This window comes from Rattus norvegicus, chromosome 18 (genome assembly GCF_021556685.1).
Source record: "Rattus norvegicus strain SHRSP/BbbUtx chromosome 18, alternate assembly SHRSP_T2T, whole genome shotgun sequence".
NCBI classification, from domain to species: Eukaryota; Metazoa; Chordata; class Mammalia; order Rodentia; family Muridae; genus Rattus; species Rattus norvegicus.
The window spans coordinates 3463537-3490866 of record NC_141551.1 but is presented as its reverse complement, the minus strand read 5'-3'; the positions used below and the strand labels follow the sequence as shown (position 1 = coordinate 3490866).

At 46.3% G+C, this 27330-nt stretch overlaps 1 protein-coding gene across 7 annotated transcripts in view; it reads left to right on the top strand.

Moving 5' to 3' along the window:
* The window catches only part of Slc35d4 (solute carrier family 35 member D4), a 144082-nt gene that overhangs the window by 60174 nt on the left and 56578 nt on the right, over positions 1-27330 (top strand). For all 7 annotated transcript variants that reach the window (XR_015642457.1, NM_001432538.1, XM_087593497.1 and 4 more), the window contains 2 exon segments: positions 288-357; positions 6271-6364. Coding sequence is in view for 6 of the 7 variants with exons in the window: in NM_001432538.1 (NP_001419467.1) it covers positions 288-357; positions 6271-6364 (164 nt within the window). In the remaining variant the exon portion in view is untranslated.

The window sequence follows — 27330 nt, the reverse complement described above, 5'->3', positions numbered from 1 at the left end:
TGGGTTGACCTGGGTTAACATTATGGTCCCACAGTTTTACACAGTTTTAGCCACGTCTCTTCTCTGGGCATCCGTTAGAGTGTGGATAATAGAACCTCTCAGAGTTGGTACAGGGTGTAAGAGATAAACCACCACATTTCACATCGTTCTTAGTAGGAGACAACAGAAGAGTCTTAGGGACATGGCAGCCAGAGGGCTGAGTGTACTGTGCAGGAGACATTGAGTCTGGGTTGGGGGACCTGAGGGAGCTGTGTGGACCACCTTATCACTTTTCCTGTACTCCTTAGGTGACCTCTTCCATGCCATGGACTTTCCATTCCTGTATTTCTACAGCTTCTACGGCAGCTGCTGTGCCAGGTAATCTTGAGCCAAGTTATGTATATTCTCTGTGCTGTTAGCTGTGGCTTCATCTCTACAGTAATAACGGTAAATCGAGTGGGTTGCAGAAGCAAATAGGGGTGCATCTTCTGTCACCAGCAGGTCATCACTGAACACTCACAGCTGCTCAGTGCCAGCTTAAGTCCCGCAGAGCCTGGCCTGTCGCAATGCCTCACCCAGGACCATAGTTTTCAAGCCCGCTGAGGAGCTGCACTTTGCCTGCCTTCTCTCCTTCCCAGCCCTCACACAGAACTTTCATGTACAAAACTAATGAGGTTGACTCAGTTTGAGAGACTTTGTGTCCTCTCAGCTTGGTTTCCTTCTTGCAAAGGCAACTGCAAAACCTTCTGTGGAACTCTAAGTCTCAGAAGCACATGATAGAAAGGGGCATATAGACGCTATCAGTATAGAGCCTTTGGAAGGACTCGGGTGGAGACCAATCGGATGAGCACACACCCCGCTCCACCATCTCTAGATAATAGGAAGACTCGGAGGCAGTCTTAAGCTTGTATCTTGCCATGGTAGAGGGTTGTGTGGGCCATCCAGGACTAGTGGTGGCTAGCTGTGTGGCCCACTGGGCAGATTATTCAAATTCTTTCAAGGTGTTCCCCCCCCCCTCCAATCCCCAACTATAACATAGAACATACCAACATGGGGCTCTGTCTTTGTAAACTCCTAAGCGTCCTGCCTGGCCCAGGAAATGTTGTCATTATTAGTACCTGCTCAGGGCAGCTATAAGAAAAGTCTGAAAACTATTAATGTAGACTCCTGCTTCTGTCTAGAAATCTTAAGCAAGTTTTTAACTTGTTTTTACTCACCTAGCAATAATCACTATACTTGTCTTACAGTATAATCAATGCAAGTGTGTACTTAGAATACTGCCTGTGCATAGTTAAGTGCCATTGTCATTAGTCACAAAGCAAAATGAAACCGAAATCTTCACAACTATGTATAAAAGTTAGACTGTTGTTCCCACACAGAAAATGGTATCCATTTATTTTTGTAAATAGATAAAAAGTTGATGTGTACGGGCTGGAGAGTTGGCTAATAGTATGTGTCACCAAGGACCAGGTTTGATTCCCAGTACCACTTGGAAGCTCCTACCCTCTGTAACTCCAGTGCCAAGATGCACATGGACACATGGAGGAGAAATAATAAACAAACAGACAAACCCAGGAAGGAATCAGAAAAGCCAAGCACTGCTTCTGGAGTGGGTATATCATGTTCCGAGGGGGCGTTGGAGCAATGGGGGCATTATTATAGACATTCTGCATTTGAGCCTTGGAACAGTTCCTGTATCACCCTCAGAAGAGCCCCAGCAATGTTCCTGTCTGCTCTCCCAGCTCCTGTCAGTCTGTCTAGCCTGGCCTGCTCACTTATCCACCAGCCGAGCTTTCACATTGTGACCCATGCTGCTCAGGCATCTCTCGGGTAGGATGGTCTGGTGGTATGGGCAAGCATGCTCTGGGTCGTGGTCAATACCAGTTTGGTTATTTGGAGCAGAACAGCACCTTCACAGCTCCCTGGTGTTGGCGTTGTGCAGACACATTCTGGCTATTTTTCTGCCCCTCTGTAATCAACAGCTTTCTCCTAACTCAACATGTCAGGTCAGCCCCTTTTATTTTAAAGAGCAATTGATCTTTGCTGGAATTTCCTTAACTCTCTGTAATTATTTTATCCTCCTGACTTCAGTACAAAACTGACCTTTTTAAAAATGTGTAAAATTCCCCCATCGTTTTAATGGTTCCTCCGTTGCCATATCTCAGACTAGGAGTGTTCTCTTCAGGAGGTCCTGGGAAACTCAGGGGGTCATGGGAGATAGCCATAACCCAGAGACCCCTGAAACAGATCTCTCTTTCTCCCAGGATCCTTCACTTCAGGGATTCTCCCTCATTTTCAGGGGGGTATTCTCCATATCAAGGGGTGGATGAGCCGAAAGGAGGACGATAAAGATGAAATAGTTAAAAACAGAGACGCCTTTCCATGGAAGTTAGGTGATGAGTGTTTAAATGGGAGGCTGAGTTCACACTAACCGTCAGAGCAGAGTTAGAAACGATCTAAATATGCAACAAGGTAATGACACGAGAATCTGGGTAAGGTGCTGTACACTTGAAAAGCCTGCTAATTTCTGAACCAGGACAAATGGCCCAGCTAAAATAAGTTGCAATAGGAAATAATTAAATTATGGTAAACCATAAAAAAGGAATTATTTATGCACTAACGAGTCAGGCAGTGGGAGGGAAGGCTGTCTCTAAGCCACGGAAACTAGCTCATCCTGCCTGCTTCTGTGCCAAGGGACAGGCTTCGCTCATGCCTCTTAGCTAGAGGTGGAGAGGACAGGGCAAAAGACAAGGACAAGTTTTGGGAGACTGGACAAACACCCTGTGATGTTGGTTCTTAGCCACCAAGAGGTATCTCAGAGTACTGACTGCCTGACTCCCCAACCCTTCCCTCAAAGACGTGGACCCTAGAACTCCCCACTCTGACTCACTGGTGACTGCTGTAGACTTCAGTGCTGTGACAGGTGTCTAAGAAAAACAAGTGAAATATCAAAGACTCTTTGTTCCTGTTCTGTGTCTCCCAAGGTTGTCTGGTTCCCTTACTTGGGGCCTGTGAGGTAGGAGGAACTTCAATAGAACAGACAATAAAGGAAGTAGAATTTTTGGTGTGCTGTCCCCAAACACCACAAAGATAAGTTGTAGCTACCCAGACTTATTAGAGGTAAGCAGAGTTTAGCATGTGAGATGGACTGTTTGCTCACCAGTACTGGCTGACCAGCTTAAGAAATAAGCTGTACATATACTCAAACTAATAGAAGAAAAACTAGGGAAGCATCTGGAACACATGGGCACTGGAAAAAATTTCCTGAACAAAACACCAATGGCTTATGCTCTAAGATCAAGAATCGACAAATGGGATCTCATAAAGCTGCAAAGCTTCTGTAAGGCAAAGGACACTGTGGTTAGGACAAAACGGCAACCAACAGATTGGGAAAAGATCTTTACCAATCCTACAACAGATAGAGGCCTTATATCCAAAATATACAGAGTACTCAAGAAGTTAGACCGCAGGGAGACAAATAACCCTATTAAAAAGTGGGGTTCAGAGCTAAACAAAGAATTCACAGCTGAGGAATGCTGAATGGCTGAGAAACACCTAAAGAAATGTTCAACATCTTTAGTCATAAGGGAAATGCAAATCAAAACAACCCTGAGATTTCACCTCACACCAGTGAGAATGGCTAAGATCAAAAACTCAGGTGACAGCAGATGCTGGCGAGGATGTGGAGAAAGAGGAAGACTCCTCCATTGTTGGTGGGATTGCAGACTGGTACAACCATTCTGGAAATCAGTCTGGAGTTTCCTCAGAAAATTGGACATTGAACTGCCTGAGGATCCAGCTATACCTCTCTTGGGCATATACCCAAAAGATGCCTCAACATATAAAAGAGACACGTGCTCCACTATGTTCATCGCAGCCTTATTTATAATAGCCAGAAGCTGGAAAGAACCCAGATGCCCTTCAACAGAGGAATGGATACAGAAAATGTGGTACATCTATACAATGGAATATTACTCAGCTATCAAAAACAACGGCTTTATGAAATTCGTAGGCAAATGGTCGGAACTGGAAATTATCATTCTGAGTGAGCTAACCCAATCACAGAAAGACATACATGGTATGCACTCATTGATAAGTGGCTATTAGCCCAAATGCTTGAATTACCCTAGATGCCTAGAACAAATGAAACTCAAGACGGATGATCAAAATGTGAATGCTTCACTCCTTCTTTAAAAGGGGAACAAGAATACCCTTGGCAGGGAAGGGAGAGGCAAAGATTAAAACAGAGACTGAAGGAACACCCATTCAGAGCCTGCCCCACATGTGGCCCATACATATACAGCCACCCAATTAGACAAGATGGATGAAGCAAAGAAGTGCAGGCTGACAGGAGCCGGATGTAGATCTCTCCTGAGAGACACAGCCAGAATACAGCAAATACAGAGGCGAATGCCAGCAGCAAACCACTGAACTGAGAATAGGACCCCTGTTGAAGGAATCAGAGAAAGAACTGGAAGAGCTTGAAGGGGCTCGAGACCCCATATGAACAACAATGCCAAGCAACCAGAGCTTCCAGGGACTAAGCCACTACCTAAAGACTATACATGGACTGACCCTGGACTCTGACCTCATAGGTAGCAATGAATATCCTAGTAAGAGCACCAGTGGAAGGGGAAGCCCTGGGTCCTGCTAAGACTGAACCCCCAGTGAACGTGATTGTTGCAGGGAGGGCGGCAATGGGGGGAGGATGGGGAGGGGAACAAAAAAAAAGGGCTTCTCAATGTCTGATGTTTGGGTTTTTCTTAGGTGGTCTTTGGTTCTTGGAGGGAGCATTATCAGCCCAGATAACAAATGTTCATTAAAACTATGTATGCATATTTATACACTGAAAAAAAAAAGAAAGAAGCTGTACTTATTTGTACCGTACTTATAAGTACTGCTGTGCTTAAGAAATAATTCTAGCAATATCTTCCATCTGCCCAAGTGGCCAGATAGGTAGTCTCCTATCTGTTTTTAAATTGTTCAGTGTATAACCTGGGGCTGGGACCAATAAGTTAGTAAAAACTTCTAATTGAGGCTGTCTCTTCCTTGAGACTTTTTTTTTTAAGGTTTCCCCCTATTAATCTTTTAAGTGAGCAGTTTCTCATTGGTAAGGCACATCAATTCTTTTTTTTTTTTTTAAATTTTTTTTAATTTACTCATTTATTATATATAAGTACACTGTAGCTGTCTTCAGATACACCAGAAGGGGGCATCAGATCTCTTTACAGATGGTTGTGAGCCACCATGTGGTTGCTGGGAATTGAACTCATGACCTCTGGAAGAGCAGTCGGGTGCTCTTAACCGCTGAGCCATCTCTCCAGCCCGGCACATCAATTCTTTAACAGTGGTAGTACACAGCGGAAGTCATATCTGTCTTGTGAAACAGAGGCAAGATAGAAGGGGCTGGGGCAATCATGCTTCTGAGGTGTACCCAGGATGCACTGGGGCAATTATGCTGCTGAGGTGTACCCAGGATGCACTGGGGTAATAGTGCTTCTGAGGTGTGCCCAGGATGCACTGGAGCAATAGTGCTTCTGAGGTGTGCCCAGGATGCACTGGAGCAATAGTTCTTCTGAGGTGTGCCCAGGATGCACTGGGGCAATAGTGCTTCTGAGGTATACCCAGGATGCACTGGGGCAATAGTGCTTCTGAGGTGTACCCAGGATGCACTGGGGCAATAGTGCTTCTGAGGTGTACCCAGGATGCACTGGGGCAATAGTGCTTCTGAGGTGTGCCCAGGGAACATTTTTTCTAACCAGCTTCCCCCTCCTGGTGTTCCCATTGTTTCTCAGTAATGCCTTCAAATGACAAAACAATAAGGGACTAAACCAAAATCAGGGACCTTATTGGACAACCAACATGGTTTTGCATTCTCCACCGAGTCTCAGTGCCCAAGCTTTTGGAGCAGTACTGATGTTGACAACATAACAGTGCCCATCTGCATATTTTTCTTTCAAGACTTAGCCAGAGTTAGGAACCTCTCTCATCTCTCCTTTGGAAAAAAATAAAAGTTCTAGTTTCTGAACTGCTGCTTTTATCCAGGGGTACGAGAAAACACAAATGTGGTGGAAGTTGTGTAATACTTAGAAATTAGACCTTGACCAGCTGAGAGTGATGGCATCTACCTGTAATTGCAGCTCCCTGGAAAGGGGGGGTGGGAGGATTTAGAGCTCCAGGCCAGCATGTGGCCGAGACCCTGTCTCCATGGCAGGGTGTAAGAGGAGGAGCTCACTGGCTGTGGCGGAAGGCAGATAGCCTCACTAACCAAAGGGTGTTTTCTCTTTTCAGTGGAGTGTTGGGATTCTTTCTCATGCTCAGTACAGTAAAGCTGAGAAACATTCTGGCCCCAGGGCAGTGTGCGGCCTGGATCTTCTTTGCCAAGGTAAGAAAGAGAGAGGGGCTTTAGGGGCAGGCAAGTCTACCTCAGGCATCTGTGTGCACAGACTTGTCAGTCTGGGTTATAGAAAGCAGAGTTTTAAGGAAACCATTTTTAGTGACACACGCCTGGGCATTCTTACAGATGATAATTTCTGAGATCTTTAACCTGTTTTATGGGTAAGACATCATCACATTCTTAGAAGGTGACTGTGAGTTGGCACCTGAACTTCCTGAGCCTAATTACGTATCTGGAAATGAGAGATTTTGATCAAAAATTCTCCAAGGCATCTCCAGCCCTCAGATAGATTAACGTATGTCAGGAAGTCGTTTATCTCTTCCCTGCATCTATGAGGTTAGTTGACTTTCTCAAGAGGACCCAGCCTGTCCAGTGAGATGGTAGAGGAAAAGTGACCAGGTAGAGGCCAGGTGGAGGCACTTCTGTGAGCCTTCAGGACAAGGACTGCCACAAGAAGAGCTTTTGTGTCTCGCAGTGACATGGCTGAAGTATGAGAGAGAGGTGGGTAGCAGACGAAGGTCTGAAGCAGAAAGGCGGCAGTGGGGAGCACTGTGGGAAGCACCATGGTAACAGATGCTTTGACGTGAACACTCTTCTCCTGCACCTTACTTTTCCCTCATGTCCAAAGGAGTCAAGATGCAGGGACTTAGGAGCTGCTCTGGAGGAGTGGGATTCAATCTAACGAAGTGGCTATCAGAGCTCCCGCTTCAGCCGTCTGTGTTTTCAGATGCTGTTGCTTTCTGTGGAGATGGGCTTGTCCAGTGGTGATGTCACCCCCTCTGTCTGTGCATTAGTATGGTAGTATAATAGTTTTGCATTCAGAAGAATGGAGAGACTGGTTCAGATCTTCAGCATGAGAGAGGGAGGAAGCTGACGGTCTCCAAAACAAGCAGAGATCTGGGAAAACACTATCCAAAATCTTTGTGTCCATGCTTTCAGAAATGGACTAAAGGCAGACAAGAAACCAGAGGTATTTGTTCTTGGTAGGAACAGAGTAAATCATGGTGTTCTGCCCCCATTCCATCCTCTCAGCTCTCTCTCAGTGTGACGATTAAGCCAGAGCAGGCTGTGGGGAGCTATAGACATCAGGCTTGCTGCTTCTAGAAGTCACTCCCTCTGTTTGGGACATTGTTAATCCCCCGAGGCCATCTTGGTCATAAGTGCACAGGGGAGGCCAGTAGTTCTACTGTTTTGAGTTTATAGGCCTCACTGGAGCAAGCTGTGCACCGTGATCTTGCTGATGACCTACGTAGTTCTGGAGGTAAGAGAGCATTGTGAGCTCCACAGCCCTCCCTCTGTATATCTCACACCCTATGCCTCTACACCAAGGGACACACAGAAGAGGTGAAACAGACTCACACATACCCACACATCCCTGGCCAGGGGAGCCTGTTTGCACACAGAAGAACCAGAGGAAAGTACAAACTAAGACATGAAAACTGCCTTAGGTTCAAATGCCCTCTCCAGCCATGCAGAAGCAGAGACAAACAAGGATTTCTGGCTCATAACAACAGCTTATGACTGGTCCTCGCCAGGTGCCAAGTCACACATGCATGAAGAATGAGGATATAGATATTAGTAAAGACGTCAGCATCTATGCCTGTTATGAGAGACAGACTTTATGCTTGCTCCAGGAAGATCACTGAACAAGTGAAAAAACAAAAAACAAAAACAAACAAAAAAACCCTACAATAACGAGACGTGGGGAAGGTAGACCCAGAGTCACTACCACATATTATCTAACAAGCAGCACAGTATTCAACCAGAAGGTATGGACATTTAGAAAAGCAAACTGTGGCCCGTAAGCAGGAAAAGAAAAGGCTTCAGCTGTGGGAGCTAGCCCAGAACACTGCAAAGCATTTCTTTCAGAATGCTCAGGGATGGGGCTAAAACTATGCCAAGCACAGGAAAGGTGTAATGAATCCAGAATGTTAGTCAGAGGATTAGAAAATAACCAATGTCCAGATTGAAAGGTATAACGGAAATGAGATTTCTTTAGAGGGACTCAACGGGTTTTAGATGACAGAGGAACTGTAAGAGAGAAAAATCACCATTTAATACAGAGAAAAAAATTAGTTGAAAAAAAATGAGACCAGCACCGCAGAGACCTGTGAGACATCATGCATATCCACATGTATTAAAAAACAGTCTTAGAAGAGGAGGAGTCAGGGATAGAAAAATATTTGAATAAATAATGGATGAAACTCCCAAATTTTATGAAGGACATTAATATTCAATAAGCCTTAAGAACAAACAAAAACAGAACCTTGCCTGAACACATTATAATCAAGCTGATGAAAGACAAAGAAAATATTAGAAGCATCAAAACAAAAAAGATTTAGCACACATGGAGGAAAAACTAACACAATTTGTGAAAAACAACAAACCTCAAAACAAAACAAAAACCTGGAGGCTAGAGACATCAAGAGAAGGCCGCATTCTACATCCTGTAAGAAAAAAACATGCTTATCAGAGACTTAATATAGAGCAAAATTGTCCTTCAAATATGTCAGAGAAATAAAGACATTCCCAAATAAATCCTGAGAGATGTGTTTCTAGTGTCAGTAATTATATTAAACATGAATGGACTAAACAGTCCTCTAAAACAGTTTGGATATGCTTGGCCCAGGGAGTGGCACTATTAGGAGGTGTGGCCTTGTTGGAGTAGGTGTGTCATTGTGGGTGTGGGTTTTAAGACCCTCATCCTCCGGGTTGGGGATTTAGCTCAGTGGTAGAGCACTTGCCTAGCAAGCGCAAGGCCCTGGGTTCGGTCCCCAGCTCCGGAAAAAAAAAAAAAAAAAAAAAAGACCCTCATCCTCGCTCTGTGGAAGCTAGTCTTCCACTAGCAACCTTCAGAACAAAATGTAGAACTCTCAGCTCTTCCTGCATCATGCTCACCTAGACCCTGCCATGCTCCTGCCTTGATGATAATGGACTGAACGGCTGAACCCGTAAGCCAGCCCCACTTAAATGTCCTTATGAGAGTTGCCTTGGTCACGGTGTCTCTTCACAGCAGTAAAACCCTAAGAAGAAAGAGGTAGGGAAATGGCTCAGAGGTTGGGAGCACTGGCTGCTCTTACAGAGGACCCTGGTTCTATTTCTAGCATCCATGTGGTGGCTCACAATCACCTGTAGCTATAGTGTCAGGAAACCTGACACCCTCTCCTGGCCTTTATGGACAGCAGGCATGAGTGTGGTGCGTATATACATACTCATTGGTTGTCTTAGTCAGGGTTCCTATTCCTGCACAAGCATCATGACCAAGACACAAGTTGGGGAGGAAAGGGTTTATTCAGCTTACACTTCCACATTGCCGTTCATCACCAAAGGAAGTCAGGACTGGAACTCGAGCAGGTCAGGAAGCAGGAGCTGATGCAGAGGCCATGGAGGGATGTTACTTACTGGCTTGCTTCCCCTGGCTTGCTCAGCTTGTTCTCTTATAGAGCCCAGGACCACCAGTCCAGGGATGGCACCACCCACAATGGGCTGGGCCTTCTTCCCTTGATCACTGGTTGAGAAAATGCCTTACAGCTGGATCTCATGGAGGCATTTCCTCAACTGAGGCTCCTTTCTCTGTGATAACTCCAGCTTGTGTCAAGTTGACACACAAAACTAGCGAGTACACCGGTAAAACACTCAAATGCGTAAAATAAAAATAAATGAACCTTTTTAAAAAATGCTTCATTCAAAGGACAGAGATTGTTAGATTATATTTTTGAAATCTGAGCCCCAACTATGTACTGTCTAGAAGAGATTCACTTTGAATTAGAGTTACAAGTAGAGCTGTCTTGGAGGACTTGGCAGAGCCATTATCCTCATAAACTGATGGTAGGCACTTACTCAGGCACTTTGAAAGCAGCTTGGTACTTCCTAAAAGGCAAACAAGTATCACGCAGCACTTCTAAGAAAGCCTTCCACCCTACAAGGCTCCCAGGGATGTTCATAGTATTACCAGTGAAACCAAAACACGCAGACAAACAGTGTAACTGTGGCTTGGTGGATGGCTAAACAAATATCATTCGTGTGTGTGTGTGTGTGTGTGTGTGTGTGTGTGTGTGTATAAGTGCTCTTAAACCACAACAAGAAACAAGATCACATATTCTATGATATAGATGAATCTTAGAAGCATTCTGCTAAGTGGAAAAACCTAGTCACAAAGCAATGCATACATTATTCCATTTGTGTGAAATACCCTGAAAAGATAAATTTATACAGACAGAATATGTAATTGATGGTTTTTCATGAAGCAGAAGTTGGTTACATAGAGGTATAAGGAAGTTGTGGTTTATTGGTGATGGAAATGAGCTGAAACTAGAGTGTAGTGATGATTGCATAGTCACTTAATAACTTACTAAGTTTGCATAGTGTAGTCTGTAATTTCTACTACCCTGCTTTAAGCTCTGGGCAGACCATGCTATCAGCCACCACCCTGTTTACCTTGGGTCTGTGGATGAAACCTGAGAGTGCGCACAAACACATACACACACACACACACACACACACACACACACACACACACTTGCACATACTCACACATTTGTACAGTAGCACACAAACACACACCATGTAGGTCTCAGGGATTGACTGTGGGCATTGGGCTTGATGCCTTTACTAATGGAATTTCATTGGACTCTGGTTGTTTTTTGTTTTTGTTTTTGTTTTTTTTTAAAGATTTATTTATTTATTATATATATGAGTACACTGTAGCTGTCTTCAGACACACCAGAAGAGGGCATCAGATCTCATTACAGATGGTTGTGAGCCACCATGTGGGTGCTGGGATTTGAACTCAGGACCTCTGGAAGAGCAGTCAGTGCTCTTAACCGCTGAACCATCTCTCCAGCCCTCTGATTGTTTTTTTATGGAACTTACCTTTCATAGATGCAGGGCTCAGCCTATTTGTTAGAGTCCTTTTTTTTTTTTTTGGTTCTTTTTTTTTTCGGAGCTGGGGACCGAACCCAGGGCCTTGCGCTACCTAGGCAAACGCTCTACCACTGAGCTAAATCCCCAACCCCTTGTTAGAGTTCTCTAAGGGACAAAACTGCTAGAATGAGCTAATATATATCTACATATTAGTAAGATGGCTGTCTTTTTACAGAAAGGCCAAGAGTCCAGGAGCTGTTCAGTCCACAGAGCAGATGTCTTAGCAGCCCCAATCAAGTGCTGAAGTCCCAGGGAGGTCCTAGAGAGATGACAGTTTTTGGTCCACGTTAGAATCCCAAAGAAGGTTCTAACACCAGCGAAAGGATGTGTCAGAAAATATAAACTTGCCAGTGAGAATGAAGGCAAGCGGACACTAAAGTAAAGCCTTCTTTGTCTACGTCCTTTTATGATGGCCACCACCACAAGGCATGGCCTAGATATAGGGTGGGTCTTCTCATTTCACATGACTTGGATTTAGGATGAGTCTTCCACCTCAAATAATCCATCCAAGAGAAATTCATCACAAATGTGCCCAGCTGCTTCTGGCTTAGTTAATTCTAGATGTAGTTGGCCACCAAGATGAGCTATCATGGACTTGGACTCAGAGCCACACTGTATCCATAGCACCTGAGGGGAACACCCCCTTCATTTGGCTTCCTGAGTTCTCTCTTGTTCTAGTTTACTACCTGCCTGAAGCAGTCAGCAGTCCTGTAAGATTTAAGATAGACTAGGGGGATCTGATGATACGATATAAAGGCATAAAACTTCTCTTTCAATGGGCCCCCTTTTGTACATGATTCTACCATCACTTAGCTTACATAAGCTTACCACTACCATCTACATAAGCCCTGTTTCCATATTAGCCTGTCTGGGCATAATTTGCCATCTGTCTTAGCTAGTGTTTCTATTGCAATGAAGAGATACCACGACCACAGCAATTCTTTAGGGAAATAATCTTTGGAGTCTGATGAACACGGGGTGGGAAAGGCATTGACTATATACACTGCCTGTCTAAGGCCTGGTATACTTCAGAGTAGGTAAGGGGTAAGACTGTTAGGCAACGATACCAATCTGGATGGCAGAGCAGTGACTGGCGCTGGCCCCTGAAAGTTGTGCCTAGGTGAGGTTGAAAGGAACAAGAGCTTTCTAGAAAGAGCAGGATCACTAGGGCAGGATCAGCAGGTGGGAAATCGTTAGCTGGATCAGAAGCAGAGACAGGGAGGCAAAGGGAAAATGGGCAAAAAACTAGATGACAGTTAAGACGAGGCTGCTCTGCAGAGTATATAACTGATGAATGGTGTGGTGGTTTGGATAAAAATGGCTCCTGGTGTCCCACAGGGAGTGGCACTTTTTAGGAGGTGTGGCCTTGGAGTGGGTGTGTCCTTATTGGAGGAAGTGTGTTACTGAGGGAAGGCTTTGAGGTCCCAGAAGCCCAAGCCAGGCCCAGCATCACCCCCTTGTGCTGCCTGCTGATCCAGATGGACAACTCTGGGCTCCTTTTACCACGTCTGTCCTGATGGTAATGGACTAAATCTCTGAACTGTAAGCCAGCCCCAGTTAAATGTTTTCTTTTATAAGAATTGCTGTGGTCACGGTGTCTCTTCATAACAATAGAAACCCTATGACAAACAGTAAATTATGCTTAGACAGGCTAGTGTGGAAACAGGACTTATGTAGATAGAACTGAGCTTCAAGCATTAAGGTGGGCAATAAATCAAAGCTTCAATGGCAGGGATAAAAGAACAGAACTGGCAAGTAAAGGAAAATAAATCTTAATTTAACTAACCATGTGATTGCTTTGGAACATGACAAAATAATTAAGTTAAGAAACACACAAACATTACACACAAACACAGGTGTGTAATGATAGTTGTGAAACATCAAGAATGAGGGATCCAGAGAGTAGGGATGTCTCCAAGGTTTGTAACTGGAGACATGGCAGGCCCGGGCATAACAGACAGACAGATGCTATGGCAGTAGTAAGACTGAGAGAGGAAGCTGGCAAAATGTATTCTAGATAGATGTGTGGCAGTGGACATCTAAATGGAGCTACTATAAATTGGAAACCTGGAGTGAGAATCATATAAGAGCTTAAGTCAAACCTTAGATGAGGGAAGGGCTGGAAGAGCTCATGGGTGGAAAAGATAAAGGAATGAAAGAACAGAGGCCAAACGCTCTCCTTGGAAGACAATCAGATGCTAGAGGGTCACAGTGAGCAGAAGAGAGATTGGGAGACACTCAGATGCTAAGTTTACTGAACTTTTCTTCTATGATATCAAGGTTTGTGGCCCCTGAAGTTCACAGTTAGAAATCCTAATCTCAGAGGCAATGGTAATGGTGCAGCATTGGGCACATGACTAGATTCTGAAAGCAGACCTCTCGGGAGTAACAGGCCTTATAAAAGAGACTCCAGTCAGTCATGGTGTAGTTCACACCTTTAATCCCTGCCCTTGGGAGACAGAGGAGGTGAGTCTGAGGCCAGCCTGCCTTATGTGGCCAGTTCCAGGCCATCTAGGGCTGCAGATTGAGACCCAGTCTTGAAATACCTGAGCTACCTTGTCTCACTGACTGAGGGCACAGCAAGAGGATGCTGTCTCTGAGAAGGCAGCTCCCTCCAGACACTGAGCCCACCCACAGGCTGATCTTGGATTTCCCCACCTGTACAAGAGTAAGGGCTGCATTATGTTGTCTCTAAGCTACCTACCAGTCTCTGGTATTAGTCATAGCAGCCATGATGGACAAGATACTACATTAGTTAATTCTCTCATCGCTGTAAAGCCTAACAAAACATCAGGAGAAACAGGTTTATTTTGGCTTACAGTTTGGGAAGATCCAGGCTGCGATGATGGGAAAGGCAGTAAGTGGAGTACTCAGTGTGCTGACACTACTAAAGCAATCTCATAGTTCCAGGGAACAGAGGAGGCTAGGCCAGCTTTCTTTATGGAGGCTCCACCTATTAAAGGCCCTACAGCATCCCAACACAGTGCCATCATAAACACAGGAGCCTAAGGTGGGCATTTCTCATCCAAACCATGGTGTCATCCAGAAAACCTTCCAGTCTTTCCTCTGTAAAGCACAGTTTGGACTACTCCCACAGCTCTCTAATCCTCACGACCTCCTGACAGTATAGGAGGTAGCCCCGAACAGTGAACTGCTAGGAGCCGTTTTGGTAATGCTCATGCCTACTCAATAAGACATTTGTCAGGTTCATAAGAAAGTACTGGAGTGCATCACTCCACCGTGGGACTCTCTTCTGTCCCCGTCACCAGGTGTCACCCTCTTTGGAAGAAGGTCTTGGTGTCAGTGTTACAGGTAGGCTACTGGAACTTTTGTCCTCCACTCGGATAGTCAGAATTTACCCTTATAGAAGGTGGTTCCCTCACATTGCTGTTCACGAGGAAGAAATATTGTAAAATTGGAAGGTACTAGAATACAAGCTCCTGCTGGTTCAGAGCAGGATTCAATGAGCTAATGTATGTGGAAATGCCTGGGGTGTGCTTTGCAAACAGCATAGTGTAGAATGATGGAGACCTAAATGAAGACTTAATTCTCACCTAATCTCAAGTCCACCATCGTAGGTGCGGGAATCCCTTTTCTTTTCTGTACACAAGCACAGTACTAATTTCTGCCTGACAGAGGCCATTAAATGCTGTCTGACGTCTCCGGACTGGTGAATGCCAGCCCTTGGGAGGTCCTTGGCTCTGTCTAACACTAGCTCAGTTCTCTCACAGAGTTAACCAGTGGTTTCCTGACTCTGCGTTTACCATTGCGTTTACTGGTTTGAGGAGCTGCCGCTCTGAGTGCAGCATCTGCTAGAACCAGGCTTCTCTCGTGCTATTTAATCTGAGATTGGCCAACAAAAGAAGCTACTGATGCACCGCTCACAGTGTCTTAAACCTGTATAAAGAATCATTGATCCAAAGCAGTCACTGTGTGTATGAAAATGTGTGTGCTGGTTGCCATGGATACCACCCAGCTGGCTGCTCTGTGATCACTCAGTAGCCTTAATTACATACTGGCATTGCCCGGGAGCCTTCAAAGCTATCTCCATAACAACATCTCCTTGTGGAGTAGTAGTAGTTTCCCATGTAGGAGTTTCTGTTAAGAGGTGGACAAATGCTGCTGGTAAACTGGCTGGTGTGTCCTTATGAAAGCTTTGATATGCGTAGGACATTTTCTGATTTCTGACTTCCTGTCTCAGGCCACAGCACCGCTCCTTTCTCTTTTCATGTGGCATGGTAACGTGTCTCCCTAACCTGTTGCCAAGAAACTGAACTACGGAGGGGTCTTCACTATGTCAGTGGACTAGAGAGGGTTAGCTTCTTCAAAAGTTATTTTTCTTTGTGTATGAATGTGTCCCTCTTGTGTGTATATGTGTGTCACATGCATGCCTGGTACTAGCGAAAGCCAGAGGAGGGGGGATCCCTTGGAACTGGAGTTCCAGATGGTTGAGAGCCTCCATGTGGGTGCTAGCAGTGAAACCTGGGTCTTGTACAAGAACAAGTGTTCATAACTAATGATCCATCTCTACAGCCCCCCAAAGTAAAACAAAAAACAAAAGCAAAATATAAGACACAAGACAGCCAACATTGACCTCTAGACTCCATACACATGCACACATATGCACAGGACACCTGCACATATGTGTGCATACACACAGAAGCAGATACATACATATCTACCACACACAAAGGCTGGGTTGTTCTAATAGGGGAGTCGTACACATTTTCTGACATCAGGATAATATGGATCTTTACTTTTTATTAATGTTATGTATTTATTTCTTTATATGTGCACATGGGTATGGGTATGTTTGTGCGTGCTTGTGGATATGCGTGCCTGTGCTGTGGGTGGGGAGGCCAGAAGCTGATAATGGGTGTTTTCCTGTCCATTTCTTTTGAGATAGGGTCTTTCATTGAACCTAGAGCTGACTCTTTTGATCAATGATCTAGCTGACAGTCCTCAAATCTACACATGAGCACTGAGGCTATAGGCGTGCCCTAGTACAGCCAGCATTTCTGTGTGCGCTGGAGATCTGAACGCACACCCTCATGCTTGCAGAGCAGACCTTACACACTGAGCCGTCTCCACAGCGTCTAGTATTTTAATCCCCACCAGATGTCTTGACACACACTTACAGGAAGGTCCTAAGGCTTAAAACATTGACCGCTACGCTACCTTGAGTGTTCAAGGAGGTGACAAGCAAAGATGTCTTTCAAGTTCTTAGGTCTGGTTTGACTTGTGTCTGTGCTCACAAGGGCAGACCAGGGAGGAAATCCTGGAAGAGCAGGTCTGATGAGGTGTTCCCCACATGTCCTGTCTGCAGAGCGGAGAACATTCATTCTCTCACGTGCTGTGCATTGTGTCACCGTGTTTATTTCTTCTTGTTAGCGCTGCTGATTACTCCGACACGCCTCCTCGGTGTGTTTTCGGTGGCCAGACTATTTCTGCCTTTCCTCAGCTCCCATGCCATCGCCGGCAAGTCGCTGCTTCCCTGTGCCTGTGTTCACAGCTCCTCATCCTCCTTCCCCACACACCACAAAGCTCATCTGACCGTGGGCCTTCTCACTCAAGTATTCTCCCTCTCCTTTTGGTTCTTACTCAACATCTTTGTGTGTTCTGAAACGGTCCCATGAAAATATGTGGCGAAAGAAAGTAAAGCTCTGCTACAATGTAACTTTTATGTTGAAAGAGTGTACTGGGAAAAAAAATCTAATTATGGCTGTCTCCTAATTAAATCATTTTTCTTGTTCACCGGCTAAGCTTCTGTGGTGATGAGAACAATTTTTCATGGAAAATTTAAGCCCAGAGGCAACAGCATAATTTCCTTTACCGTCTCTAACTGGGCTCTAACCCAGCATGTCGATGCCTTTCCGTGACATCAACGGTGAGGTGTGGTGGGAACATGGAGCGGCTTGTGAGGGGTGAGTCTTAGTGCTAAAGCATGTGGAAACACCAACAAAGAAGCCAGTTACCCAGGAGTCATTCGTTTATGAACAAGATTTTTTTCCTAGGGTCCCTAGGAGGGAAATACTGTTCAGGATTTGAGGGAAAATAAGCACATTCTGTTTTCTGTTGTCACATTAATTCAGAGAAGAGGGTTAAGTTCTGGGGGATCTTGAATAAGGTGATGATTCATCTTGTCTCTGTGCCTTACGTCTCCCCCTCCTTCCCAGACCCGGAGATGGTTTGTCTTGTCTCTATGTGTTATGTCCCCCGCCACACACATACACACACACACACACACACACACACACACACACACGTGTGCATTACAGTCTACCCCCTCCTCCTGAAACCTGGTTTCAGTACCGCCCATCATCACAGAGTTCTGCGTTGCAAAAATATGGTGGCAATTCTGGGTTTCACAACTTTTGGCTGAAGGAATTTGCTGCTCATTTACTGTGGAGACACTTAATTTCCAGTGTCCTGACTGCGGTTTTTCTGGATGTGCCTCATATCCTTTAGAATAACTAGAGTGTGAAACACGAAGGTCAGTTATTTCTCATTTGGGGTGTGGGGTGGGGGCGGGGTGGATGCAGTGATGTGAGCACCAAATAAACAAGTTTCCAGGGAGCAGCGCTGAAAGAAGCTGATTAACCACTCCTGAACACTGGTGGGAGTGGGGTTTGAGCCAGTCCTTCGTACAGTTTCCTCACCTTCCTCTCCCCAAAGGAGCAAAATCACGTGACATCTTACCCACACGGCGTTAGACTTCTTTCTCAGCACTCGAAGTTTAACATCCGGGAGATTTCCTCTTCTGTTCTTACCTGTGTTCCACTCTTGGGTCCAGACGGGGAGGTCAGGGCACTCTCTCCCACTCAATAACCTCTTAAAAATTTTAAATATCATATTTTGTATGTGTATATGTGTAAAGGCACATGCCATGGCTCACTTGTAAAAGTTAGAGAAAAGCCCACCAGAGTCATTTTTTTTTTTTTTTTTTTTTGCTTTCTCCATACTGGTCCCAGGGATTGAACTCAGGTCCTCTGGTTGGTTGACAGTGTCTTTATCCTCTGAGGCATCTCACTGGCTGGCCCTCCATGGAAGCCTTACCGCATCCATGTCTGCCTTGCTCTTCCAGATTGCCAAGCGTTGGCTGCCCTTTGGCTGTGCTGTGAGCTGCACTTTCTTCTCTGCACCTTTAAAGTGTCAGCACTGGAGAGGGAAAGTGTGGACAGTAATTCAGCTGCGTCTCACAGGTGCCCTGGGTTGGCTTTCTGTGCTTTGTTCTTCTGAGATAGCTAGTGCATGCTAGAAGGTAGGTGCTGTGTGGTCTATCCAGGAGCGTCCATGAAGGCATGGTCACACGTGTTCTATCGCCTTACTCCTTTGCCTTGAGTGGTAGGGCTCAGTTGAGCAGCCCACAGCTGGTGGGCCAGCTCAGATCTCCCTTCTGCTTAGTGATTTGTTTTTGTTTTGTCTTGTTGAGGTGTGTGGTTTGCATAAGAATGGTCCCTGGAGGGGTTGGGGATTTAGCTCAGCGGTAGAGCGCTTGCCTAGCCCTGGGTTCGGTCCCCAGCTCTGAAAAAGAAAAAGAAAAAAGAAAAAAGAAAAAAGAATGGTCCCTGGAGGCTCAAACTTTTGACTGCTTCATCCTTAGGAGCTGTGCTAGTAGCAGGGGTTAGGAGACGTGGCCTTATTGGAATAGCTGTGGCCTTTTTGAGGGAAGTGTGTCACTGGGTTGGGGGGTTACAAATGCTCAAGCCAGGCCCAGTGCAGCTCTCTCTGCCTGTGGATCTAGATGTTGAACTCTCAACTATGTCTGCCTGCACACCGCCATGCTTCCCTCCATGATGAACCTGTAAGCCAGCCCCAGTTAAATGCTTTCTTCCTTTGTAAGAGTTGCCGTGGCTGAGTGTCTCTTCACTGTCACAGACTAACACTAAGACACAGTGCTCAGTATACAGCTGAGGCCGACCCAGAACTTACACAGCTCTTCATTCTTAAGAGTCTTTCCTTTGTCCTGGGTGAGATGTCCTGTCAGCAAGTTCATTCAGCACACGTGTAGAGTGGTGTCTTAGTGTTCAACTCTTATGAAAGAATTTAATGGGGGGTGGGGGTGGGTCGCTTACAGTGTAAGAGCCTTAGCCCATTATCAACCTGGTGGGGAGCATGGTGGCACACGGGCAGACATGGTGTTGAAGAAATAGCTGAGAGTTCCATGTCAGAAGGCAGAGAGAGACACTGGGTCTGGCTTGGGCTTTTGAAACCTCAACGCTCACTGGAAGTGACACACTTCCTCCCACAAGGTCACAGCGCCCAATTCTTCTCAAGTAGTGCCACCCCCTGATGAATAAGTGTTCAAATATCTGAGTCTGTGGGAGCCATTCTTACTCAAACCACCATGAGTGGCCTCTCCTATTTAAGACCTGTGTTAACAAACCGCAGCAACAAAGGGGCACCGGATTTCTGTGTGTATCGGTTTGCTCATCTGCAAAGTAGAAATAATGGTATGCACTTCAGGGAAGTGTTGCAAGACCAGCAAGCTGTTTTGTTACTTGGAGAGGACGAGTTTCCCTCACAGGGTTGTAAGGTTTGAGGTGCTGGCTTGCATTTTGGATTGAGTTGTGCTCTGGAACCCTTAGGTCTGTAGGGAGCTGTCAACTTGTTCTCTCACTGTTCTACCATTCAAAGAGTTTTAAAGCTATCACAAATGACCAAGTAAGTAAAATTACGAGCCATATTATGCAGTTTTAAAATACATTACATTTTCTCCAGATAACTCAGGGACCCCAATTTATTGCCTTAGCTAACTTTAAGAAGTATTTTCTTGGTGGGTTTGTTTACTTGTTTAAAGAGTAAGAACCTGCATCTCTTAAAGACAGTTGGACAGGTCTCCAGTGGGAACTCATAGCTTTCATGTCTGTTAAGTTGGTGATGAGCTGAGACAAATGAATTCACGGCCACAGGCTGTGGTGGAAAAGACCTGCAGTTTCCAAGTGCTGGATGGGCTGCAGGGAACACTGATACCAAACAGTGTTACCCTTGTAGCCTAGCTGTCACACTTCTGGGTGTTGCTAAACTCCACCCCCACAGCTACCTGGGAACAGCCCAATGTGCTCCGCCCCACAGTTGCCTGGCAACAGACAGCTGTGCCTGACTATAAAGGGGACTACGTGCCCCCTCCTCTCCCTCATATTTCTCTCTTGCTTTCTCTTTGTTCTCTTCTCTTCCCTGCTCTCCCCCTCTTCACTGTCCCTTCTCTCTATCCCTTCCCCCTTCCCTCCACGTCCTCTCCTCTCCTCTTCTTCTCTCATTAAACTTCTCCACATGGAACCATGTTGGCCTGGTGTGCTTTGTCCGGGCACTGACTGAGATTTAAACCCTAACACTGGGTGTATTCCCAGGAGAAAGGAAGACCAGGGCTCACACTGTCTGTGGGGCGGAAGTGGCAGCGACTTGATTGAAAGGACTCTGGACTCCTTGAACTGTGCCCTTAGCAGGTGAACTTCATGACAGGGTATTATACATTTTTAAAAAGCTGCTTTGAAAATAGTTTGAAGTTAGCGTATAAAGTATTCAATTTCATTATGACATTTTCAGAGGTAATTTTTGCTGACTCCTGCCTCTCTTTCCCTCCCTATCTTCCCGCCATGCCCTCCCACACCCGTGTAGCCTGCTTCCCCTTCTCACATCACATCTTCTGCTACCCTGATCCTTACCACCTGATCCCTCTGCCTCTTGCTGTGATGCTGCCTTTTTACTATGGCAGTCTGGGTGTCACTTGGGGAAAGGAAGATGTTTAGACCAGAGCCTTGCTGTTCTGGTTGTCAGCCACTGTCTCCTGAGCTCAGTTCTCTTATGAAGAAGAGATAAGCCCAGACTCCCCATAGCAAGGCAAAAGGAGAGGACCTGGGACTGTATGAGGGGCTGAGGTGGGTTAAAAAAAAAAAAAAAAACAGCCTGCCTGCCATTCCCTCAGGCTAAATGTTTCAAGTAAGCAAACACAGTGTTCCAGAGCTCTGCCTCTCCCTGGGTACACCTGCTAGGGCTGGACTGGGCCTCCCAGGCGATGGCCTCAGGCATCAGGTTGATGTTTCAGGTGGCTTTCCTCTGACTTTGGAGTTAGGATTGGACACTTTTTAAAGCAAGCTTTTCAAGTTGACAGCTCTGTGGGTCCTAGCTTGCAAGGCTGTAGACGCACATCTTTGTGTGTTGTGGGTAGCGAGGAGAGGTGGCCTGCCAGCTTTTGTGAGAGAGAACGGGGAGGGAGCAGACTCCCTGAGGGTATGGAGTATGGCCAACCAAGGACTGCCTGTGGCTGCTCACATGCCTCTTTTTCTGTGTCACTAGAAGGCCCACATATGCCTCCCCTCCACACATGGAGACATCCCTGCCGAGGTCTTGTGTTATGTTTCTTAGTCATCAATACTGATCACTACTTTTCCTCTGTATCTGGCTGTCTTTTTAAGCTTCTTAGATGATTCTCACCGGAAGCTAGTAGAGGTGGGGGCCTCCATTGGTAAAGTGCTTGTCCCCCGGCAGTGAAGACCTGTATTTTGATTACCTCCAGAAGATGTGCACGCGTTCAGGGTTCAAAGAATGCAGGCATACAACCACGGATGGGCATCCGTGTAAAACACAGAACCCATGTAAAATAATTAAGTTGCAGTGTAGGGTGCCTCTGATCTTAAGGTTGGGGAGCAGAGACAGGAGGATCCCTCGGGCTTACTGGGTAGGCTGTCTGGGTCAAAAATAGAGATTGATTCGGGAAGATGCCGAGGGATGATTTCCGGTCGTACATACAGGAACACAACCATGTAACAAGTCACAGGCCGGCTGCCTCTCCAAGCATACAGTATGTTTCTCTGGGATTTTTAAAATACCTTACTAGGAGACAGGGCTTTCTAGTGATTGTCCCCATTCCCTTCAGTTTCCCTTGGTGGTGATGGCAGCTGCTAACTGCCCCACACCCAGCATTTCCATTAACACCCAGTGGCTTAGCATTTCCTAAGCTTACCAAGTGCTGTTCCTTCTACAGAAAATCCCCTTCTCAGCTTTCCATGCCTAGTAGCCGTCCTTCAGACTTCACACAGACCCCTCCCTGTGAGAGGCTCGTTCTGTGACACTCAGTACTGTACCCGTATCTTGACCTCCACCAAGTGATGTTGAATCGGCTTCCTCATGTATGTCCACTGTTGACTACTCAGCGTGGGCTTCTGCAGCAAGTCTGGCCTTCCTCATTACCTCTCTAGGCCCTCGTATGATTTCCACAAGAGCAGTTTAGCTTCACCTCAGCAAAAACTCAAAGCGTTTGCCATTTCCAATCCAGTGAGTGAAGACTTTGAAACATTTCTTCTTTATTTTTAAACTTACATTTTAAAATACTTGCCAGCAGAATAAAGAAGGGTGTCTTGGTCAGTCACAATAAAATGCCGTAGAGTGAATGACTTCCAACCTCTGTCTCTGTTTCTCTGTCTGTCTGTCTGTGTCTGTCTGTCTGTCTGTCTGTGTCTGTCTGTCTGTCTGTCTGTGTGCACAGGTACGTGTGTCCATGTGAGGGTGGAGGTCAAAGGAGGCTTTGAGTGGCAGGCTTTAGGAGCCTCTCACCATTTGTTTGACACAGGGTCCTCATTGGCTGGCTAGGGAGCGAGCTCCAGGAGTCTCCCTGCTTCTGCCTCCCATGTTGACATCACGGGGGTAAGAAGTATGCTTGAGTTCTGAGGGTCAGGCTGAGGTCCTCATGCCTCCAAAACAAGCTCTTTAACAACCGACCCGTCTTCCTAGGAATTATTTCCTGACAATGCTTAAAGCTAGGATTCCAAGCTTTGGGGATCAGCAGGGTGGTTTCTGCAGGGACCTGAGGCTGAGGCTGGCTGTCTCATCCTGGATGTTCCTGGGACTTCACCTTTGGTGTCTATGGAGCTGGTGGGGAACAGCAACCTAGATGGAGGGAGAACCTGGGGGCACATGCTTTGGTAATTATTTAGCTGTTTTATGTTTGGTTTGGCACTGAGATGAGCCTAGAGCCTCATACACATTAGGCACACACTGCCACTGAGCCACACCCTCAGTCCTGCGTTCTTTATATGAGTGCTGGTGCTACCATAGCGGCCCCACCTCCAAAGCTCTCATCCGAGCTTAGGACTTTGGTATAGGGCATCATTCAGTCTGTCGTGTAGGGGCCATAGGTGTCTGTTTACAGTTTACAGAGACCTGGAGTTGAGTGGCGAGAAAGGTAAAGCCTTTGTCAGTTCCTCAGATGGAAATCTGCTGGCGACTGAGGCCTGTCGGATGCTTAGTGCGCTAAGGAGTTCTTGTGTGACATTTAGAACTGTACGCCGTCATGCGGAGGCTCACTCCACCCCAGTGATGCTGACTCCGGAATTGCTGGCTAAAGCAAGGAGGTGGGTCAAGAGCAGCAAAGGTCTCACTGATCAGACGCCAGATCTCCGACTTTTGAACACTGACAGGAAGCTGGTCTCTGGTGCCAACACATATCTTGGCATGTCTGTTATTCCCCTCTAATATGGTGAAGCATAACAAGGAAGATGAATTGAAGGCACTGCATCAGGAGATGAAACGGTTGTCATGGCCTTGGGGATGCATGTTGGATTTTTATTAGGACTCCTTTGAGTGCAAGTTTATCCCATTTCTAAAAGCTGTCTTGAGGGATTAGATCTACCCTCTGTTTGGATCAAAAGTTAAGAAATGAGGACACGTTGGCCACAGGCCCTTTATCTGCAGCAGCAGCAGCAGGGCACGACTCTGGGACTTGAGAACTGCTGGGACCTTTGATCCACAGGACAGAGGGCTAAAAGAGTAACTGGCAGGAATCCATCATTCTGTGAGTAGCTGACAGCAGAACAGCCCAGTCCCTGAATCAAGGGTAACCATGAGAATGCAAAGGGCCAGGCTGAGGAAACGGCCCGGCACTCAGCCTGGCACAGGCAGGCTGCTGCTGAATGCAGTTCCAGGCTCTCCTCTCCTGTTTTGACTCATCATAGGATGGGCCAATGCAGACAAACACCCAGAAGGTTCAATAGAACATCAGTTCAGTATATTATCAGTTCACGATATTACCATGGCCGTGAGAGAAGTGTTGGAATCCTCCACAAGGAAGAGATAGCAATGTCTAATCTGTCCAGGAGGTTTACAAGTCTAGGAGAGGGCATGGTCGATGGAGAGTTCAGGGTTTTAGGGCTGGGGTGTAAGTGGTAAAGTGCTTGCCTGCTATGGACAGGGCCTGCATTTGAGGACAAGTGCTAAGGTGGGAACAAGAAAAAGGACAGAAAGAGGGTGAGGGAAGAGAGAGAGAGGAGAGAAGATGGAAGGGAGAAGAGGAGGAAGACTTGTTCTTGTTAAAGGTTTTGGTGCCTGAGTGCCTCTTCCCCCTGCTTGCTTGTTGGATCACAGACCAAGAGAAGGCCCAGGAGCAGTGGGCTGGCGGGAAACAAGTAGAGTTGGAGGAAGGCATTCAAGCCTGGCTGTTAGACATTAGGCCTCTGTTTCCTGCAGGAGACAAGGCTTCTTGTCCATCCTCCTCCCCAACCCCAACACTTGGAGGCAGAGAATCAAGAGATTTTATTGTATGGATTCCAGAGAAGAAAGAGACCAAGTGTCCTGCCTTTAAATCTCAGGATCCCACTAACAAGTATAATGAGCTCAATAGATGTTCAGTCAGGGAGCACCTCTTCCCTCTGTGGGAACTTGGAAGACAATGAAAGGATGTCTGTGACAGCGGCAGAGCTTCCTGCCCCAGAGGCTGGAGTAGGAGAAAAGAGACCAAGCCACTGACAGTCACCACAGCCACAAAACTCAAGTAGAAACTGTGCCCTGGAGAACTGTGGGACCGTGAAAGGCACTCTGGTTCCCTGTTGAGGAGGTTTGAAACCCTGATGACCCTGAAGGAACGGTAGGCATTTTGCCTGACTTCCAGGAAACCAAGCTGGTCACTAGCCCACAGCCCTCCATAGATCTGTGGCCATCAGTCATGTAAGGGCATCGCCCCAAGCCCCTTGTAGGTAGAGGTCATCAGGTCAGGTCACGTAGGCTCAAGACAGATCTCCATAATGAGGTACCTAAAGGCCTGGAGGCTTAGCCAATACCTTTCCTTCTCAGACACTCCTCCCTGCAAAAGGTATTTAATCTCAGGCCCCTGCAGAGAAGTAGGGTATAGTTTTACTCATGACAATAAACGCCTTAAAACCCGGGACTGTCTCTTTTCATTGGGATCCACTATAGGGAGCCACAGAGAAGGCCTTTGCCTGCAGAGCTGCCATCAAATCTCCTGAAGAAGGCCTCCCTATACTCCCAGTGTCACCCACCACCAAGCCGCAGCCTGGCCCACCACCACTGTCCAGATTTTCCCCCCGCAGGATCAGTTGAATCGTCTCCCCCTTTTCCCCCCTCAGCCCTGGGCTAGACCCAGCCCCATGGGCCCCCACTCCATTCTTAGCTCTTTCAAGGCATTCTAGTGGCTCCTGGATGCCCAAGAGCCTGAGAACCAGATGGCCCCGGCCTCCTTGCAGGCCTGTGGACCCCTGAGCCAGCTCCAGCAGTCTCCTGCGGCTTCCCACAGCCTGACACCCGCCCAGCATGGGATAAGCGTGGTCAAACTTCCCCAAGCGGCCGAGCCCTGTGTCGGAGTGGACATGGGACCCCATTAACTCTACAATGGGCACCAGTCATAAATCTACAGAAGAATGTCTCAGAAAATGGAGATCTGTCTTGAACCTACATGTCCTGTGATCACGTCCTCTACCTGCAAAGGGGCTTGGGGCATTGCTCTTACAAGACTGAGGGTCACAGATCTATGGAGGGCTAGTGACCAGCCTGGTTTCCTGCGAGTCAGGCAAAATGCCTACTGTCCTTTTCAGGGTCAACAGGGTTTCAAACCTCCTCAACCGGGAACCAGGGTGCCTTTCGCAGTCCCACAGAGAACGTTCTTTTGCTCCAAGCTGCTGAACCTAAAACACTGGACTATGATTTAGAAAATTAGAAAGTTAATTAACATTGTGATGATGAGTTAGTAAGATGATTGCTGATGGGAGAGAGATGTTTGGAGGAGTTCCCACAAGGCTTTTCCACATTGCCTGCCTCAGCATGGCATCCAATAGCTGCAGGGAAGCAGTGGTTGGCCAAGCCCATGTTGAATGCCAGTAGCCTTTAGATCATATCACTGACTCTTTTCTCTTTTATATAATAAAGGGGAACCTTTCATTTCAGACTAGAGTTTTGTACCTTATAACAGGCTAACATTTCAACAGAAACAACCAGGAAGAAAAGAAGTTACATGTGTCATATTTTTAAGGCAGTTGGAGAGCTATAAAAGCAATAAGAATTGGCTGAAATACATTTCCAGAGAGGGAAGAACCCTCCTCAGGTATTCTGAGAAGCATAGAATTTTTGGTAGGGATGAGTAAGGAGGAAAGGTTTGTACTGTTTCTAGATCTGAGCTAAATATTTGGTTTGGTCCCAGAGTACATACTCTTCAGGGAAGGAAAAATTAGTAGACAATGAATCTATTGTAGGGTTGGAAACTGGAGGAGCCAAGAAGGCGATTCTGGTTTTCTTATGCGATGCTTGCTAAATTCTGAGGCAGCATGCAGGCTGCGGTGTAGCCTAGAGAGAAAAAGAATAGTTTTGGAGAACAGAATCCTTCTAGGGGTACCTATAATAAATGTTCAATAAGTTTAGATAGATGTCTGAGTTTGGATGGGGTGGGATGGGAGACTTAAAGTTCAGAGCCTCCAGAAGCCAGACCTTTCATGAATAAGGAGGTACAAACCCACTGAGCTCCCACGTATGGAGTGCCTAGGTAGACCAGAGGGAACCAACTCACCAGAGCTGCATCCCTGAGAACCCCACGCTGCCACCCCCACCCACGTCCCTGTAGGAGGAAATTCTTCCTGGTACAAGGTATTGCCTTGAGGTCCTGTAGTTATTTTTTTAATTTTTTTTAAAGATTTATTTATTTTTATTTATGAGTACACTGCAGCTGTCTTCAGACACACCAGAAGAGGGCATCGGATCCCATTACAGATGGTTGTGAGCCACCATGTGGTTGCTGGGAATTGAACTCGGGA